The sequence below is a fragment of the Haliotis rufescens genome, unplaced genomic scaffold (genome assembly GCF_023055435.1).
Source record: "Haliotis rufescens isolate VD_foot unplaced genomic scaffold, xgHalRufe1.0.p SCAF_15, whole genome shotgun sequence".
Lineage (NCBI taxonomy): Eukaryota > Metazoa > Mollusca > Gastropoda > Lepetellida > Haliotidae > Haliotis > Haliotis rufescens.
The window spans coordinates 9,947,541-9,969,961 of NW_025963835.1; the positions used below are offsets into that span (position 1 = coordinate 9,947,541).

The 22,421-nt window shown below is 37.3% G+C and overlaps 1 protein-coding gene across 1 annotated transcript in view; it reads left to right on the forward strand.

Moving 5' to 3' along the window:
• LOC124147159 (mucin-5AC-like) overlaps positions 1-22,421 on the forward strand; it is a 77,288-nt gene that overhangs the window by 50,281 nt on the left and 4,586 nt on the right. Inside the window, exons 6-8 of the mRNA XM_046517771.2 lie at positions 1,307-1,698; positions 1,894-1,981; positions 3,230-3,315. Of these exons, the coding sequence (XP_046373727.2) occupies positions 1,307-1,698; positions 1,894-1,981; positions 3,230-3,315 (566 nt within the window). The remainder of the gene's footprint in view (positions 1-1,306; positions 1,699-1,893; positions 1,982-3,229; positions 3,316-22,421) is intronic.

Below are 22,421 nucleotides of genomic sequence, written 5' to 3' on the forward strand. Positions count from 1 at the left end.
TCGTAAGAGGCAACTAACGGGATCTGGTGGTCAGACTCGCTGACTTGGTTGATGCCTGTCATCATACCCCGATAATCATGATGTCGACCACTGGATTGTCTGGTCCAGACTCGATTATTTACAGACCGCCGTCATATAGCTGGAATATTGCTGAGTGCTGAGTGCGGCGTTAAACAACAAATAAACAAACAAACAAATCCAAGTACAATGATAAAAACAGCTGGATACTCTACCAGTGTACTCAATAAAAAATACAGCAAACTCTCTACCCCATTTTGTCTTTTTTTGTTATCATACCAGGTCGATCTCTCCTGGTGGATATATGTAAACACACATAATGGAGCTCTACTGAAACCAAACATACTTTTATCCAACAGAATAGTAATAGTATGTTCTCTGCATCGAACATCAATAACATTACATATCTTGCCAGTGAATATTTTATCAAAAGTATTCCTCCCGAATACCTCCCGAACTGGGACCTTTTTGTGGCTGGTAAACAAAAAAGTTTTTATTCTGGAAAAATGTCACTAAAGTTATTTTCTATTGACTATGTTTCATACAAAAGAAACAACACAAAAGAAACAAAGCCAATGTCGGACAGTTTGTTGGTTAAATCTTTTACATTCCTTGCAATGTAAGATATGCTTTTGCATAACCTTCGACCTTGTCGGCAGCACCCGCTCCTGATCCACAGCTGACGATGTTCCACTTGAGTCGCGATCTGCTACTGGAACCGACAACTGATGCTCATCACCTTCCAGAGTAGTAGCTGGCATGTCCTCCATAACGAGCCCGCCATTCTTATAATAGTCCCTCTTGTTCTCAGATCTGAGCAAAGTCAGTTTCTCACGCTGTCGCTTATTACGAATAATTGCAAGAAACCGAGCAAAAACAATAAAAAACTTGAAAATAGCAATAGCAATCCTATATTTCCAATCAAACTTTCTTTATAAGAATATTTTACATTAAGGGGCGATATGTACGATGTTGACTCTTAATGTAAAAAAAATAATGTTTACATTAAGTGTTGCGGGTTGTTACTCTTAATGTAATTTTTTTTTACATTAAGAGTTAACACGTAACCCTTAATGTAAAACATTTTGCATTAAGAGTAATTTTTACATTAAGGGTTGTAACATGGCTGACTTAAATGGGTGCATTTTGAGATATGACATCTTAAATACCTGTCAACTGCTATGTGAGGTTATTTCATCCGAGTTTGTATATATATTACAGAATAGAGGAATACTTATTAACGTATTTCTGACATAACAAACTAAATGTTAACACTTTTGCAATACAGCTGGATCCCCCTGTTCGACTTTTGCATACATCCCCTTCAGAACTGACACTCTGGACAAGTCTGGCAATGAACGAGATACAACGGCGATCGGTGTCGATATCTTATATCCTGGCAGGGAAGGGTATGCTTACTTTTCCCCTCCTTCGCGCATGGTCATCTGGTCAACCTCTAACATGGAATTTGGACTTTATATCAAAATCACCTTTAGTTTTCGACTTGATTCATCCAACGGGACTGAAGGTCATTTCACAGTAATAGGAAACTGTTTCCCTGGTGACTTGCGAGGACCAAGCATATATATCGGTACTCAGACAGGGTACAACCAATCCGTACTTGCCAGTTTGGATACGAGTGATGACGTCAACGTAAAGGATCTCTGGGTTAAGTATGACGTAAGCAAATGCTGTAATATTAGGATCAAGCTTACATGTAAGTAATAAATTCCATTGTGTCGGAAGATTGATTAACGTAATGACCACTTCAGAAGATGATTAAAAATCTCAAATATGTGTCTACATATAGACATAAAATATAATGACTTGTATTTATTTATCATATATAAGCACTACAGGTACGACCTTTTGCAGGGAGGATGGCAAAACGTGACGGTCATATATGATGGCAATACGCTCAGTCTCACTGTTGGTAACAGGACGAACAGCATTTCAAGGCATGGTTAGTTCTTCAAATAACGTACTATAGTTTCATACCAATTTGTGGGCGAGTTATTATTTCACGTCACATCGGCAGTACTGCAATGATAGAGTGACGAGTCGGTCTGTGTGGTAAAAATCAATTGTGAGAATGTGAATGAAGTTCGGCTTGGAGCAAAATTTCGAATTTAGAAGTAGAGCATAAGTATCTTATTTGATGTGTTAGTGTAGTATTCTTTATAACAATCTTTAATGAGGTTTTATCCTGCATGTTTGCATGTTTGACGTTTTAATAAATGTTTATCTTAGAGCCGTGATTATGAATGGGCAACTACTTTATAACATCCCCAAATCTGACTGCATTTAACAAGTGTCAATGTATCAAACCGGTTCCAGGAGTATCATTTCATCCGTACTTACATATGATGTTGTACATGATCTGAAATGAACAATTTGTATATATAATCTATATTCTTCACCACCCAAAAACAAAATACATTTTTCGTGTCAAAGAATATTACGGTTGGTTGGTTGGTTGGTTGGTTTGTTGTTTAACGCCGCACTCAGCAATATTCCAGCTATATGACGGCGGTCTGTAAATAATCGAGTCTGGACCAGGCAATCCAGTGATTAATATCATATCATGAGCATCGATCCACGCAATTGGGATCAAAGGCATGCATCAACCAAGTCAGCGAGCCTGACCACCCGGTCCCGTTAGTCGCCTTTTTACGACAAGCATAGTCACCTTTTACGGCAAGCATGGGTTGCTGAAGACCTATTCTACCCCGGAATCTTCACGGGTCAAGAATATTACGGTACATGGCTCAAGGGAAATATCATTGATATTGTTCATTGCGTTGATGTTATTACTTTTCAAACTTCTGGGGGTAATATTACTAATAAGAATCCTACATTTAGTTTTTCTGTATACAGCAAGGCCAGATGTTTCATTTTTCACAAAAAGTATCTTATGTACATGTACAACGATATTCCTGCAGATGGTTCCTTTGGACCGTTATCTCCTTGATTAGCTTACTAGTCTAGCAGTTTCTTTAATAAATGTTCACTCCACGGATGATATAGTTCTTCTTTTAACGTAATGCCAAATGAGAGTACCTTTTATTATATTTTCAGAAGATTATCTTGTTTTTTTTGGTTTATTTTACACAAGTAAACACTCATCTTTTATCGATTTATATAGACATTTTTTATTCTAATGTAGATTTTCTTCAGCTATGCATCCACATTAACGATTCCTCATTTTTAGGATACATAACGAGACGGCAGACTGCACTTACTATTGCTCGACCTTCACGACCACAGGATCGGTACTTGAAGGCATATCTAAAAGAGGTAACATAATCACAATTACAAGCTGTACTATTATGGATAATCAAACATCCGGTTACTATTCACGTTGCCGTACTTTACTGAGCGAATTTGTGTAAATTCTTTTGAGTAATCAGTGTGACCAACTTTATGAGATTAATGTTTGTTGAATTGGCCTAATCCAATTCACTGTTACATGTGAGAGAAATGTGTTATGCTATGTTATAGGGGCACTAACTGAGATTGGTTTCAATACGTTTAAGAAACTTAGTATATAACATTACTGAGCTTGTGAGTCGCGCATAGACAAAGTCCATTGTGCTGAAACTTAGATTTGGATAAAATAAGCTGTCCATCTAAAGAAGAATCATAACTATTAAATTTCGGGATCGACAGTCTGGCAATTTCATAGAAGATGTTTACAGTGCTAGGAAATGCACCTGTGAATATATATCGTACTTATATGTCGAGCCCCACTACAAACTTCACATATACTAAATATGACTACATTTTTAACAAACATGATCGACTTGGCAATGAATATGTTTTACAATAAGTCTGATGTGGCAGTCATATTGAAAATCCGTTCGAACCTCTTTAACAAATTCCAGTTTTATCATTTGCGGGAACAAACATATAACTCTGTGGGGACCTGAGGTAGAATGTATCCCCAGCACCCCCAGCACCCTAGTATTATTGTAAGAGGCGATTACGTTTTGAAACCTGCTTGTCGTGGTTTGCGCCTCCTTGTCAGTGGAGAAAGGGAGTCTGGTACAAGCTTGAGGGCACTGGGGTCAGGGACAAACTTGTCTTTCAGATGGACAGATAGGAAGAAACATGAAACCATAATCCAAAACCACAATACAATATTATCTTATATGTTCGGGGACAGAAATTAGTCCCTGTCAATCAAAATGTACTACACGTTTAACATATCCATGCAGTTTTTTCTTCTGTCTTCTGTTTCAACTTAAATGAAGCCCAGACAACTTTGGATGAAAGTAAGATGAAAAGATCATAAGATTGTCAACGTCCATCTCCCTCTCAAACCCGAGAAGGGGGGGGGGGGGGGGGGGGGGGGGGGGGGAGGCGCAGTTGACTGCCAGAAACCTATGATTGTTGGTTCGAATCACGGTTCGCCTCGATTATGTTTCTAGGTTTGTCAGCACCATACCCGTGCTCGTGAGTTTCACCGAAGTGGTAAACGTCCGAGACCTGCATCACTTCGGCCTTTCGAGATCAAGGAACCACCACAAGAGCCAACACAAGATCTTGAATCATCTCTAAAAATAGTCCAGGGTGTCTGAGACCTGCATCACTTCGTTCTTTCCTCCCACATAAAGCTTACTTTCCGCAATATAACTGGAATAATGTTAAAAGCGGCGTTGAACTCAACTCACTCACTCACTCAAACTAAGGAACCACCACAAGAGCCAACACAAGATCTTGAATCATCTCTAAAAATAGTCCAGGGTGTTGCACACTTCACACAGAAAGAAAAGAAACAGTTAGGGAGAAGGACCAGACCAATTTTGTGTTTGGATGTGACTTCTTTGGAAACTCGTGTTGCGGTTCAAAATCCGTCTCAACCACATGGAATGTCGGTCACTCCTTCACACATATGGGAGTGGCGCCACACGCTCACGATCCCCGGTTAACCACCATGAATATTTGATTTAATTCAATGTTAAGTTGAAACTGGGTATAACCAACATCCCTGTCCCTCCGAAATGCAGCCTTCAAGCTGTAACAGTCCACCGTACTTTACAGATAACCTTCACACTTTTTTGCATGTATATTTCCCCATCTTCCCCTCTTCAGCAGAATGAATGATCTTCAAGTTTGTTCGACCAGTTCCCAAGGACTACCTTCAATGGGAAAGTGACGATACTAGCGCTCAGGGGAGATACCTTGAAAACATTACATAAAATAATAATTTGTGCATATTAAATGTTGGCTTTTTCCACATTTTGTTCTTCTTGATACCGGAACATATTCTGCACTTGATCTGTCACTCATAGATCCAAATATCTACAACCATGACCTAGCCCGACTGTTGATCCACCTGCAAAAAGGTGGAGTTGAAAGAAGCAAACTGGCCATTATTTGAAACATTTTGCCTTTTTGTTATTAATATCCTTGACCCTATTCAATTGTTTTTGTTTCTAGAGCTGATGGAACTATTCCCCATTCCTCTTCAATCTCACAAATGCTTAAACCATGGTTTAATTGCAAGGGAGTGTGGGACGAGAGTAGAGAAATACCTTTGGCATTATTGGCATTATTTGGCATTATTTGACTAAATTATATATTTACAAATGTATTCAGAATGTATAAAATCCTGTCGTCAAAGGACAGTACAATAACTAGAATACCACAGATTTATCTAAAACCAGTTTGAGAGTATATAAAAATACTTCAACAACACTATATAAATGGGCTATTGATCGCTTAAGATAGATCATCATACTAGGGACCATGGGAACTTTTGTTACCCGCATGGATCCAAGCAGAACTTACATCATACCTTCAGGTGTTGGCGATTAGTGACAAATTTTGTCGAATTAAAAGAACACATAATCTGCAATTAAAAAGTAGGTAGTAGGAATAAATCTACTTGGAATAACGTGGTCTTACATACCCTCTTTAGAGGTAAGTTATGTTACAGCATGTCAACCCCCTTCGAGGGTACAGCCACTACCAATCTCAGTTATCACATTTATTCTGCCAATTATAACAAGGTACCTCATCTTATACACAACACAAAATATATGTAACAATTCAATTTCTTTAAAACAAAAGAGAATTAATTGGGAACATAGATTTTAAAAACTTGTTGGATGAAGCCTTGAAGCCTTGTCCCTTTTGATGGATAAATCAGCAGTCAAGCAGGACCTGTTTTGACCGAGAATCCATCACCACAAGGGACATAAAATGGGGGATCCTCACATTTCAACAAATATTCATGTGTATATCTACTATGGCCAATACGACATCGTCGTAAAATCACGACGTTAAATCTGAACTGACAACCAAGTATGCCTGTGCGATAGTTGGCTTGACTTATTTAGACCCATTTGGGTGTCCCACTTCTCTTGCATTATATCTCTGATGTAACATCTAATTCCAGATTTATGACCACTGTACTGGATTAGAAGTGGTGTCAAAGATTTGTTGAGTGCTGCATTTGCAGTAAAATCGGCCATGGCGTTGCCACTGATTCCGACATGGCTGGGTAACCAACAAAAGACGAAGTCATACTGGCCAGAAAAAAAATCATTATATATTTCCACAATTTTAAGAAAAAGAGGATGTTAACATGACAAATGTTTAGTAATAGCCTGAAAAAGAATATGAAAAGATTATGAACTAATAATGTTTAGATTTATTCCTATTCCAAGTGATGGATTAGATAGGCAATCAAAAGCTGTAATTTTTGTGCATGATGTACTGTTGCGATAATTTAAGGGAAAGCTTATCCGCCTCCACTTACAAACTCTGAATAGGGACAATTTGTCAATTATTGAAGACCGACTTGTAACTGCCTCTCTATTGTATGCATATCTGTACCACAGCAAGAAATATTTAAATCAATCTATCTACTGAATCATTAAAAACCTTTGAAGCTCATTTAAATACTAAATAAAGTGATAGACTAAATACTGCCTTGTGATCCTGATTATAATGGTCAGACAGGGTAACCCACTGGGACTTGAAGTTGCCTATCTGTTAAGAACTATATAAATATAAATGAGGTAAACGGCCTCTAAAATACAAATCATGAGATTTTTTTAAATGCCAGGTAGTATGGTAAGCGTTCTCAAGATCAAAGAAAATTAATACTATGTGTTGTTTATTTACTATAGCATTTCTAACAAAGGATTCTAATCGTACTTAATTATCAACAGTATGTTTTTACAGAAACCACATTGAATATTTGTAAATCGATTATTGGTTTCCAAATACCAAACTAGTCTTTTATTTACCATTCATTCTATGGTTTTTCAAACGCAACTGACAAAAGATATAGGGCGGTAATTTGAGGAATCTATACTCACACGCAAAAGAAACGCAAGTGGTTTAAGCAAATAGGAAACAAACACGGAACCATAAATTGATACGACTTTTAGCATGTAGTGAAGCCTGCTTTTGGAAGCCCCGAGTAAAAACGCAACAGAAAAAACGAATGGCCAAAACGCACCATTTCAATGAATATGTGGGTATCATGCACCCATTTCTCGCGAAATCGAAAATGCACGAACTGTCATGAACTGTAGTGGGTATAGAACTGTGGCCGATTCTAGGACCTACCTCTCCTTGGTCAACAATGCCATGCCTCATTCAAATTCAGAGAAACCAGGCTATCGGACGTTTGTAAGCTGGAGAGTCTGTCCAAGATGTTGCCCGTCATTTCAACGTTAACATAACCACAATTTACCGTCTCTTGCATCGATACAATGCTACACAGTGCACAGATGACCTTCCTCGGAGCGGCCGTCCTAGGGTCACCACACCTCGACAAGATCGGCAGATTACCCGTCAACACCATCGACATCCGTTCCTAACTGCAAGTGAAAGTGCTCGACAGACCATAGGAACACATGATCGGCACATTAGCCGGGACACTGTGATCCGACGTCTCCGTTTAAACAACCTCAGATGTCGCCGACCAGCACGTCGTCCTGTTCTCCAACCATGGCATCGACAAGCTCGACTTCAGTGGGCACAGGGTCATCACAATTGGCGTCATCGTGATTGGAAGCGTGTCATCTTCTCTGATGAAAGTCGTTTTTGTGTCTCCCATGCAGACAGAAGAGTCAGAATTTGGCGGCGTCGAGGTGATGATCGTTTCGCTGACAGAAACGTTGTGGAAAGGGATCCATTGGGTGGACCTAGCGTCATGATATGGGCAGGGATTGGACTTAATGCGAGACTTGGACCCATGCGCTTTCTGAATGTTGGTCAAGGTCGGGGACACGGCGTCACTGCTCAGCGGTATATCGACAAAGTGATCAGACCCCACGTTGTTCCATTTTTGGCACAACATCAACAACACATTTTCCAGCAGGACAACGCTCGTCCCCATGTTGCCAGAGCTACCATGGCCTTTCTGCAACAACACAACATCCGTGTTCTACCGTGGCCAGCCCTCAGCCCTGATCTGAACCCCATCGAACACTTGTGGGATGAGGTTCAAAGGCGTCTGCAAAATGTGCGCCCAGTACCTACAACTGCCGATGAACTACGCACAGCTGCTCTGGATGTGTGCAGAAAGATCCCTAGGGCCTTCACAAATCGTCTGATCCACTCAATGCACAGGAGATGTGTGGCGGTGATCAATGCTAATGGTCACAAGGAAAAAATACCCATATATACAAAATATACAATTTTGTATATTTGATATTTCCAAAATATACAATTTTGTATAGTTGGTATTTCCAAAATATACAATTTTGTATATATGGTTAGATTTTACCACTGCTTCATTCAATTTCCTCACCTCTTATAGAATGTTTCACATAATATGTGGTTGCAAAGTTTACTAATGATACCGAACAGTATAATTATTGCATGTGACAATAATGCTTTAATACTATTTTCATTATGACAACTATATGATGTTATGAACTAATTTGTATTTCGTTATGTTTTACAGATCTTAATAACAGTTTGATCAATATGAAATGCGTACGCCAGCAACAAGTAGTTGAAAGTAGTTTTAAACATTGATGTTTATCGTTCCAAAGCTCTGTTCTCCAGCTCAGTTCATCTTTGTTTACGAGAACGTTTTTAATATGGGCAATTTTCTTCTTTCGGGACATTGGAGCAGTCATAATATTCATAACATCATAAATATTAAGATTACAGGCAATTTTAACAACTTTAGTACTCCATGAACTTTTACATAGTAACCATTTTCTTCATCAAAGCATTACAAGTACTGTTATTAAATCTTTGGGTAGTCTAAAAACATTAGCATGTAATGTAACAAACGGGGAGGAGAGACCCATGTCTCCCTAAGTGGCTATACATGGAGGTACCGTTACTAACACCAAGAAATAATTTACCGGCTCTATTTTGGATTAGATTAACGTTTTATCCTCATATACCAGAGCCATAGAACATTACCGGCTCAACAAGACTTTCATACAGTTTCATAAAAAACATCATAAGACATACACCCAACAGAATAAGACAAAGCATGGCTGGCAGAATTGTACAACTCTTTCACAGTTTCACATATCTAGATGCTCGTCAACCCGTAGTCCCAGATAACGATATGATTCTACATAGACCAGTGTTTGCCCAGCGAAGAGGAATTTGGTTAATCTGTATCACTTAACGAGTTTGAATAGCTTACTCTGCCCACAGTCGAGAGCAGCACAGTAATTAGTAGTTTAGACCAGGCGAATACACTGGTCACACTTGACTGGTCTGTCTGATGATTCGGTCACCTGCCAAATGGGATGTCTGACAATTGGGTGTGAACCTTACAGAGGAAGTTATTTTATGAATGCGTCACGTGTTTCAAAAGAGATGACCATTATCTAAGTGAAATACTTCTAAGATCATAAAGGACATAACATTTAATAAAGTGAAATTCATTTTCGCCACCCTTTTTATGAACAATTTTAAAACAGTGCGGGCAGATTCTATTTTCTTAAAGGTTTGGGGGTTGTAAATCGTCCTGTTTCGATCCAGATCTAAAACTAGCTAAAATGCGACGGTGGTCCCTGTATTTAAAACATAAGGAGCAACAACGTTACGATCATGAAAGTTCTTAATGTATTGCCCTTAACGTTATGTTTATCGTTCCAAAGCTTTGTTCTCCAGCTCAGTTCATCTTTGTTTACGAGAACGTTTTTAATATGGGCAATTTTCTTCTTTCGGGACATTGGAGCAGTCATAATATTCATAACATCATAAATATTAAGATTACAGGCAATTTTAACAACTTTAGTACTCCATGAACTTTTACATAGTAACCATTTTCTTCATCAAAGCGTTACAAGTACTGTTATTAATCTTGGGGTAGTCTAAAAACATTAGCATGTAATGTAACAAACGGGGAGGAGAGACCCATGTCTCCATTAGTGGCTATACATGGAGGTACCGTTACTAACACCAAGAAATAATTTACCGGCTCTATTTTGGATTAGTTTCACGATTCTCATATACCAGAGCCATAGAACATTACCGGCTCAACAAGACTTTCATACAGTTTCATAAAAAACATCATAAGACATACACCCAACAGAATAAGACAAAGCATGGCTGGCAGAATTGTACAACTCTTTCACAGTTTCACATATCTAGATGCTCGTCAACCCGTAGTCCCAGATAACGATATGATTCTACATAGACCAGTGTTTGCCCAGCGAAGAGGAATTTGGTTAATCTGTATCACTTAACGAGTTTGAATAGCTTACTCTGCCCACAGTCGAGAGCAGCACAGTAATTAGTAGTTTAGACCAGGCGAATACACTGGTCACACTTGACTGGTCTGTCTGATGATTCGGTCACCTGCCAAATGGGATGTCTGACAATTGGGTGTGAACCTTACAGAGGAAGTTATTTTGTGAATGCGTCACGTGTTTCAAAAGAGATGACCATTATCTAAGTGAAATACTTCTAAGATCATAAAGGACATAACATTTAATAAAGTGAAATTCATTTTCGCCACCCTTTTTATGAACAATTTTAAAACAGTGCGGGCAGATTCTATTTTCTTAAAGGTTTGGGGGGTTGTAAATCGTCCTGTTTCGATCCAGATCTAAAACTAGCTAAAATGCGACGGTGGTCCCTGTATTTAAAACATAAGGAGCAACAACGTTACGATCATGAAAGTTCTTAATGTATTGCCCTTAACGTTATGTTTATCGTTCCAAAGCTTTGTTCTCCAGCTCAGTTCATCTTTGTTTACGAGAACGTTTTTAATATGGGCAATTTTCTTCTTTCGGGACATTGGAGCAGTCATAATATTCATAACATCATAAATATTAAGATTACAGGCAATTTTAACAACTTTAGTACTCCATGAACTTTTACATAGTAACCATTTTCTTCATCAAAGCGTTACAAGTACTGTTATTAATCTTGGGGTAGTCTAAAAACATTAGCATGTAATGTAACAAACGGGGAGGAGAGTCCCATGTCTCCATTAGTGGCTATACATGGAGGTACCGTTACTAACACCAAGAAATAATTTACCGGCTCTATTTTGGATTAGTTTCACGATTCTCATATACCAGAGCCATAGAACATTACCGGCTCAACAAGACTTTCATACAGTTTCATAAAAAACATCATAAGACATACACCCAACAGAATAAGACAAAGCATGGCTGGCAGAATTGTACAACTCTTTCACAGTTTCACATATCTAGATGCTCGTCAACCCGTAGTCCCAGATAACGATATGATTCTACATAGACCAGTGTTTGCCCAGCGAAGAGGAATTTGGTTAATCTGTATCACTTAACGAGTTTGAATAGCTTACTCTGCCCACAGTCGAGAGCAGCACAGTAATTAGTAGTTTAGACCAGGCGAATACACTGGTCACACTTGACTGGTCTGTCTGATGATTCGGTCACCTGCCAAATGGGATGTCTGACAATTGGGTGTGAACCTTACAGAGGAAGTTATTTTATGAATGCGTCACGTGTTTCAAAAGAGATGACCATTATCTAAGTGAAATACTTCTAAGATCATAAAGGACATAACATTTAATAAAGTGAAATTCATTTTCGCCAAACTTTTATGAACAATTTTAAAACAGTGCGGGCAGATTCTATTTTCTTAAAGGTTTGGGGGGTTGTAAATCGTCCTGTTTCGATCCAGATCTAAAACTAGCTAAAATGCGACGGTGGTCCCTGTATTTAAAACATAAGGAGCAACAACGTTACGATCATGAAAGTTCTTAATGTATTGCCCTTAACGTTATGTTTATCGTTCCAAAGCTTTGTTCTCCAGCTCAGTTCATCTTTGTTTACGAGAACGTTTTTAATATGGGCAATTTTCTTCTTTCGGGACATTGGAGCAGTCATAATATTCATAACATCATAAATATTAAGATTACAGGCAATTTTAACAACTTTAGTACTCCATGAACTTTTACATAGTAACCATTTTCTTCATCAAAGCGTTACAAGTACTGTTATTAATCTTGGGGTAGTCTAAAAACATTAGCATGTAATGTAACAAACGGGGAGGAGAGACCCATGTCTCCATTAGTGGCTATACATGGAGGTACCGTTACTAACACCAAGAAATAATTTACCGGCTCTATTTTGGATTAGTTTCACGATTCTCATATACCAGAGCCATAGAACATTACCGGCTCAACAAGACTTTCATACAGTTTCATAAAAAACATCATAAGACATACACCCAACAGAATAAGACAAAGCATGGCTGGCAGAATTGTACAACTCTTTCACAGTTTCACATATCTAGATGCTCGTCAACCCGTAGTCCCAGATAACGATATGATTCTACATAGACCAGTGTTTGCCCAGCGAAGAGGAATTTGGTTAATCTGTATCACTTAACGAGTTTGAATAGCTTACTCTGCCCACAGTCGAGAGCAGCACAGTAATTAGTAGTTTAGACCAGGCGAATACACTGGTCACACTTGACTGGTCTGTCTGATGATTCGGTCACCTGCCAAATGGGATGTCTGACAATTGGGTGTGAACCTTACAGAGGAAGTTATTTTGTGACTGCGTCACGTGTTTCAAAAGAGATGACCATTATCTAAGTGAAATACTTCTAAGATCATAAAGGACATAACATTTAATAAAGTGAAATTCATTTTCGCCACCCTTTTTATGAACAATTTTAAAACAGTGCGGGCAGATTCTATTTTCTTAAAGGTTTGGGGGGTTGTAAATCGTCCTGTTTCGATCCAGATCTAAAACTAGCTAAAATGCGACGGTGGTCCCTGTATTTAAAACATAAGGAGCAACAACGTTACGATCATGAAAGTTCTTAATGTATTGCCCTTAACGTTATGTTTATCGTTCCAAAGCTTTGTTCTCCAGCTCAGTTCATCTTTGTTTACGAGAACGTTTTTAATATGGGCAATTTTCTTCTTTCGGGACATTGGAGCAGTCATAATATTCATAACATCATAAATATTAAGATTACAGGCAATTTTAACAACTTTAGTACTCCATGAACTTTTACATAGTAACCATTTTCTTCATCAAAGCGTTACAAGTACTGTTATTAATCTTGGGGTAGTCTAAAAACATTAGCATGTAATGTAACAAACGGGGAGGAGAGTCCCATGTCTCCATCAGTGGCTATACATGGAGGTACCGTTACTAACACCAAGAAATAATTTACCGGCTCTATTTTGGATTAGTTTCACGATTCTCATATACCAGAGCCATAGAACATTACCGGCTCAACAAGACTTTCATACAGTTTCATAAAAAACATCATAAGACATACACCCAACAGAATAAGACAAAGCATGGCTGGCAGAATTGTACAACTCTTTCACAGTTTCACATATCTAGATGCTCGTCAACCCGTAGTCCCAGATAACGATATGATTCTACATAGACCAGTGTTTGCCCAGCGAAGAGGAATTTGGTTAATCTGTATCACTTAACGAGTTTGAATAGCTTACTCTGCCCACAGTCGAGAGCAGCACAGTAATTAGTAGTTTAGACCAGGCGAATACACTGGTCACACTTGACTGGTCTGTCTGATGATTCGGTCACCTGCCAAATGGGATGTCTGACAATTGGGTGTGAACCTTACAGAGGAAGTTATTTTATGAATGCGTCACGTGTTTCAAAAGAGATGACCATTATCTAAGTGAAATACTTCTAAGATCATAAAGGACATAACATTTAATAAAGTGAAATTCATTTTCGCCAAACTTTTATGAACAATTTTAAAACAGTGCGGGCAGATTCTATTTTCTTAAAGGTTTGGGGGGTTGTAAATCGTCCTGTTTCGATCCAGATCTAAAACTAGCTAAAATGCGACGGTGGTCCCTGTATTTAAAACATAAGGAGCAACAACGTTACGATCATGAAAGTTCTTAATGTATTGCCCTTAACGTTATGTTTATCGTTCCAAAGCTTTGTTCTCCAGCTCAGTTCATCTTTGTTTACGAGAACGTTTTTAATATGGGCAATTTTCTTCTTTCGGGACATTGGAGCAGTCATAATATTCATAACATCATAAATATTAAGATTACAGGCAATTTTAACAACTTTAGTACTCCATGAACTTTTACATAGTAACCATTTTCTTCATCAAAGCGTTACAAGTACTGTTATTAATCTTGGGGTAGTCTAAAAACATTAGCATGTAATGTAACAAACGGGGAGGAGAGACCCATGTCTCCATTAGTGGCTATACATGGAGGTACCGTTACTAACACCAAGAAATAATTTACCGGCTCTATTTTGGATTAGTTTCACGATTCTCATATACCAGAGCCATAGAACATTACCGGCTCAACAAGACTTTCATACAGTTTCATAAAAAACATCATAAGACATACACCCAACAGAATAAGACAAAGCATGGCTGGCAGAATTGTACAACTCTTTCACAGTTTCACATATCTAGATGCTCGTCAACCCGTAGTCCCAGATAACGATATGATTCTACATAGACCAGTGTTTGCCCAGCGAAGAGGAATCTGTTTAATCTGGTTAATCTGACTGTTGGAATATTATCTATGCATTATCCTGTCTAAAAATCTAGATATATTTACAATATCATGTATGCATTTTTGAATCATTGTATTCCGGAGTGGTCTTCATATAAACTTCTTGACCAATCCGCTTCATGTACATTTTCAGAAAAACATAACATAACATGGGAATACCGTTCGAATTGAGCCTCGCTCAATTTCCCTGTGCGCTGTGATTTTTTATTTATTTTTTTTAAATGAAAATTTTACAGGGACTAGCTGTGCTACCACACATGTTAAATCATTTTTACAGTTTTGTCTAATTTTAGCGATAATGAAAACTGAGTAGAGATAAGATATATTGATGAACAACGTCTTTATTACAGTTAGGAGCGACGCTTAGGTGTATGTTGTAACACCATTATCAAGCAAGTGATGTTGTTCATCCACAGATCTTATCCTCTCTCAATACTCCAACTTCCAAATTCCTCGCAAAGAAGATAATGATACTTGTTTTGAATCTTGCCATCGTACAAAATATTCTTCGCACAGTATTCAAGAAACAATGTAATATTAATATCATACTACGCCATCAATATATGTTGTGCAATATTTGAGAGGTTGGCGCCTGTCGGGACGGTGTGAGATGCTAAAACTGTTCTTGTATAGTCTAGTATCCTTTGGCTAGTGACAGCTACCACTGTTTATTCCCATTCAAGTTGCTAACGGTGTTTCATCTAAACAGTATTATGGGAACGGAAATTAAAACATTACTTCATTCGTTATGCTACCATTTTTGAATACATGTCCATGAGATTAATCTGTTCATTTTTCCGTATTTTTATTACGGAACTTATAGCTTTGTGTGGCACAAACGATCAAATAGTAAGATGACTACAATTAAAGGGCATTAATAACGAGAGGCTGTTCACATATATGTACATCATATATGTATCACGCAAATCATTTCTGATTTTACTCGACGTAAGAGCTAGAAACGTTACCTACTTCCGGCGCAGCGGTTCTAGGTGTGGGCGCTATCTAGATTGGGTCCCTGACACATGCAGCTCTATTTGATGGGTGTATTGTACTTAATAAGCTGAACTTTTATAAATCTATTTTTTGCAAATATATACTGGTCACTCCAACTAATCATTGTTACTAAAATATATAGGATTGTTGTCTATAACGTGTCCATTCGTATGTCTGTTTTACGTCTGTTCTACTAATTATTGACACTAAGAAACTCGTACAATTTTTTAAATCATTACTAAACGTGTTGTACTTGTCTACATCTGAATTGAAAAGTGGGAGAAAAGTTGCTTACTGTATTTTGCCGCCTTTGATGGTTCTGATGATCAAGATGACAACGTCAAAATCTAAGTGTTCAGGAGTCGATGAGGATTCAGGAGTTTTTGAATTGATGCAGAATCAAGGTTGGGGGTTATTATAGGCCTAATAGTGCACCACGTGATTTATGTCCAGGCCCCCGTGACATGCAGTTGTCATGTGACATGTAATTAACTAATTGAATTGCAAAAACAATTCCGACAGCAAATAACCGCATCCACAACAACAATGCGTGGATGCAAAGAAAGAAACCATTTTAAACCCCTTTCTGTATATTTGTATTTGTATTCCTTTCTGAAACTATCATTCTACAAACAGTTGTGTTCACCGCCCATTGTGATACTTCTACTTAAGAAAATAAAAAAGGATGTTTATTTAGTCATTTGACATGCGTTCATTGTAAACAAGGATTAGTGTGAAAGGATTACTAAGTTTGTCATCCAGTATAATGCACTTCCTCGATTAGCATAATTAGAACAGAATGTGTAATTAGTTATATCCTGACTCCAGTTAACCAAGGCAGCCCCTTTCGGAAACACATTAAATGGCCTGGCCGGGCCCGTGTGCGAAATACGCATCAGTCGGAAAGCGCACGTTAAAACTCCAAAGTAAGTAAGTAAGTAACCAAGGCAGCTACATCAGTTGTGATTTATGAATTTGTGGAATCTTAATGAAAATAACGACCGCCTGTCACAAAAATGCAAACGAACATTGAACACGCACAGTTGCAGATTTTCCTTTCGTACATTTGAGAGTGAACGTGAACGAAGCCGTGCAAGATGCTTGACAGCGATTTGTCTTCAGAACACATATTGAGCTCAGGTAAGTTTATTAATGATGATATTTTCATCCATTCATAGATATGGCGATCATGAGCGCTGACACTATATGTATTCGCAATAGAACATTTGGAAGACTAGACACAAATTGAGTCACAATATGACAACATCAAATCAAAGAATTTGTTTAATGCCACAATTAAGGCATTGAAATTGTACATTATTATAAAATACATGAGTGTCGCTACGTCTCATGTCAAATACATCAATGAATTCTTTATAAAAAAAAATTAATTTAATATTACTATGAATTTATAGCTAAAATTATGGAGTCTTGCATGTCGAGCCAACAAACTATAGTACATATTATTCACCTTGGAATTTCTGTTTACTGTGCTTGCGATGGGGTCAACCCTATTCCCAAAAAGGACAGTTCCAAATACTACTGCATAAAATATTAATGCCAATTTGGAGAAAATTACCAAATGAATGAATGCAAGTAAAACTTAATCCAGGGAAAAAGAAAACTGTTCAATATCACGTCAAAGTGTGCCCAAGTGCAAAACCTAATCTTAAAATGAAAGGACTTTGGTATTAATATTTCAGTCAGATTATGATATTGGCGAGTTAACGAGGTAAGCCCTATGATTAATTGTCTTAAATACCTTTCTGGTGTCCACCGCCGTGAACCATACTCAATCACTCAGATAAATAACCCCTTTTACATAAGTCATGAACAAGCATATATATTGCCAATATTTTGCTCCCATGTTTTGGATAATTGTACCAAAGAAAAAGAATTAATCCTAGAATGTCTACACATTAATTCATTACGGACGCTGAAATAATGCCGATGAGACGTTAATTTTTACCTCGCCCACTCACTGATTACGGACTATTTGTGGGCCAATAAGAGGTACAAGCCACGTGAAAATGTAGAGTGAGACCAACGTAGCCATTACACCTTTTTACAAGATGGAAAACATCTTTGCTGTTAGTGATTACATATAAAGAAATCTAACCAATTCACAGGCTATACGTTGTAGAACTGAATGCAAGTCATTCCTACATGATACCATTAATAATTGGAATAGTCACCGGAAAAAGAGGATTATTAAACTTAGACAATGTTATATTCAGTTAAGCCATGATACCAGATTTTGTCACTTTAAACTTCCATCGGCTTAAAAAACACATCTCAGATAACACATCATGCATGCTCTTGTGGCTGTCACAATGGTACACTGCATTAATTTTTACACATGCCCCAACTACAATATATTTAGAAACGATTCTATTCTAAAGGTTAAGTGAGTTTCTAATCAGTGGTTTATTGGAAACAATTTGAACAGTGCCTAATTTACCTATTTTGAAATCGGCCATGTATCGGCCTAATTTACCTATTTTGAAATCGGCCATGTACATCCGACGTTCGGGTGGATTTGCACATATATAATAACTAGTAGTAAGACTTAATACATACTTTGAGACACGTATTAAGTATTAAAGAGTTAAATAACTTTTCTTAGGAAACCCCTTTCCATCAACCGCACTGTTGACCTATCTTTTTTGTTCTGTTTTGATGTATTGATGTATTATTTAATACAATATGTATATCTCCCCTCATCCCAATGTTAATAAAAGGAAGCTTGGTGGGGACTTTTGGGATATAAGAAATGAATACAGACTGCTATATTGTCTGAATGTCTTAACAATCACCGGGTGTGACCACGTAGACAGGATATCATTCGGGTTTCTCATAATTACTCCATGAGCATGCTTGGTATTGTAGCTTGGGGATATTAAATGTAAGTTTGTTATCAGAGGAGATTGATAGTGAACTTTTAGTACCAGTTAGATATGATATCTATATGACTTCTTTCTGTTTGACAAAGGATTAAGGGTATATGTGTGGGTAATCCTTCCACGCTGATGAAAGAAAGTCACTCTACTAGTTCATGTAATCTACGTCAAATAAGATCAGAACACATGCATTATTACAACATACTCAGGATACCAATAACAACGAAATGTACAAATTAACAAACATGATCAATATTATTATTACATGTTAATGCCATGTATGTAAATATAGCTATATAAACATATGTTTAATTTTCAGCTTGTGTGAAGTCGTCCATAAATACAAGAAAACGTATATTTTCCCAAAATTATATTACCCTCAAAAGGGCAATTATATTCATGTTACATTTTTTCAGTCTCTTTTTTAATTCGAATGACGTAACATTTATGTTACTTTGATTTTATTAGACCCATGTTGTTGTTACAGACCCAGGGATTGACCAGGTTCATTACATGTCATAAAAGTGGTGGCAATACATTCTCTAATTAACACCCGTCACAAAGGGACGGGCAATTTGGGTTTGTCCTCAGGGAATGTGTTATGCAATTTGTGTATTCACGAAATAACATTCAACAAATTATGTACATGGTCCTGTGATGTAGGATTGATGCATTCGTACTTTTTATAAATAAATGAATTGCATTTTTTTTCTTAACCGTGTGCGAAATACGCATAATGTCGGAAAGCGCAAGTTAAATACTGACTTCATCCCAAAATAAATCACAAACCCTCTCTTATAATTTGTATATTATTCTATATTTTAATTATGTAAATCACGTTCCTGTCACTTTTAAAGTAGACTACGTTAGTCACTCAACCAATTCCATTATTATTTTCCCAAAGATCAAAGATTAAAGCAGTTATCAAGATTTATTTTCCATATCTTTAAAAATACTTAATCTTTACATTGAAACTGCCATCATGATGTATTATTATTATTATTATTATTTTTACTATTATTATTGATGTACATATGGTTTGCACCCAACCATGCGCGTGCCAAATTATACAGCGTCAAGCTTTTAGAGCGCCAACTAAGTTTTCCAAAGTAGAAATTAAGCCAAATGAATATATATCAAGTTTCCTTTTGCTAGAACATATGCATGCTGTTGTCTTTTTTCAAGGTAATCTTCGTTCTCGCATTGATAACAATATTTAAAGAACAAGTATTATAAAATATAATACGGGAATATATTACACACGTTATTTACGCATCCGGTTGCTCATAATACAATTTTCCCCAAGGACTACCGTTTTACAAAACGCGATTTTCCGCGTTTCCGCCGAGATTTCACATTATAACAATGTATATCTACAATGAAACCGACAGCTCAGAACAAACCAAATTCAACACAAGTAGTGATAAAATAGTTTTCATCCTCTGTGCAATCCACTCTGTTGGCATATGTGCACGAGAGCATGTTACAAAACACATCGCGGCCTCCCCGTAAAACAAATCCAAGCTCAAACACTTTCAATACAGAAGTTACCGCCAAAGCAATCGCCCCCGACAGCTAATCCCCTCTGTGCATTTGACCATAAAGTCTACTCACATACCAAGCACCGCGCCAGGAAAAGTACCAGACGCCTCAACCGCCCACCCGCCAATATCATTGCAAGGACAGTATGTACTCCCGCTAACAGTGTGGAGTACTAATTAAACCTTCCAGTAATGTTACCCGCCACTAAATCAGTTTTTTGTAACTTGCTGATACTATTTTGCACATACAAAACATTTATAGAGCAATACATAGCAATTATCCTCCTTTACCAACATATACAAAGAAACACAGTGCTCAACTTAAAACACTTCAATTTGCACATATATCATAATTATACACAAATACATAATAATTATCTCCCTTTACCAATATATACAAACAAAACAAATTTGGATACACCATATATACAAATTTGTATATTTTGTAAATGTCATATATACAAACTTGTATATTTTGTATATATCATCTTTCCAATCTTGTATATCCTTTGGAAATATCATCTTTCCAAAGGATATACAAGCTTGTATATATGGATTTTTTTTGCAGTGGGTGGTCACACCAGGTATTGACTGACATTTTGGGTATTGACCAGAAACTGTGTAAGCCCTTAACATTTAAAAAAACCAATTATGTCATCTGCCTTTCAATCCATTAAACTGTCTTCAGTCACATTTTTGTAAATCTTGCCCTATTAGTATTTCTTGTCTTTACTGTTGAAAATAAATAACATGTATACTGCATACTCGACTTGCGTTTCTTCTGCGTGTGAGTATATATGATCACGACGGGACTACTACGGCGTTATCCCACGAAGGAGAAAAACTCCCTGATGTTCCCATGTTTGGTAAAATATATCTAAAAGTGTTTCAAGCCATGATTCAGGCAAATGTTTCAGTAACTGATGGTGGATATTATCTTCATCCGATGCATTGAAAATACGTCATTGTCATCTTCACCGTTATTATAAATCAAAATAATTTCTTCCTTCTCCTGTTTCTGATGTCTCTGAAACTCAGGAACATAATTTGACGATGAAGAATGTTTGGAAAGAGTTTCGCAATGTCAGATTTGCAATTTCAGATTTATCAGTTAATATTTTGTTTATAGGCACCTCGTTCCTTGGCACAAGCAATTTTAACATTATTCAAATTGTGAACTGTTGGATGTAGGGGGAAATATATTTCCGATTTTTTCCTCCACATTCTTGCTTATTTGCATTCCTTAGTAAACCATGGTTTATGAATATAAGGATTTGCAGAGGACTTAGGAATTGATTGGTCAGCAATTTCATTTAGTTGAGCTGGAAACAACTGGATGGGATCTGGTACATTTCTGAAATTGTCAGGTCTTTAGCACTTAATATATGTATTTCACAGAAGGACCAAATTGGCCTTAATAAAATTCCATCTTGATGACGGTGAGTCCTCATTCGGTTTTCTAGCTTTTAGGACTGTAGGGACGTGATCACTTTACAAAAGGTCGTCGTGTACAGCCGTCGTGGAACACACACAATGTATAATGAGAAATATAATCTTCAATAACTTTCCCCTTATTGTTTGTACTTGTACTTCCCCGTAGGGGGTATGAAGGGTTTTGGGAGCTGATCACATTGATTCTGAAGATCAAGACTCTCAAAGCGCAGATGAAAGTGGAATATGCAAAGTAAATGCTATGTGCATGGTAAGGCGGATAGCAACAGCTTGGTATTCAAATGAACAACACTCTGAATGACGTCCTGTCTGACTAAAATGGTAGAGCCTTCAGTTCCTTTTTCACTTTTAATGCCTTAGATCAAAATTGTCTGCATGATAAAGATATGTCTCTTGGCGACAGATTGCTGACTTCTTATAATCCTGATTAATACAGGATAACTCGTTAAACTTGGTCCCGAGACCTCTGCAATTCCCCTGAATTATATAATTGGTGTTACTCCTGAAGTTGGAGTAACAATGGATAGAATCCTGGCTTTATTT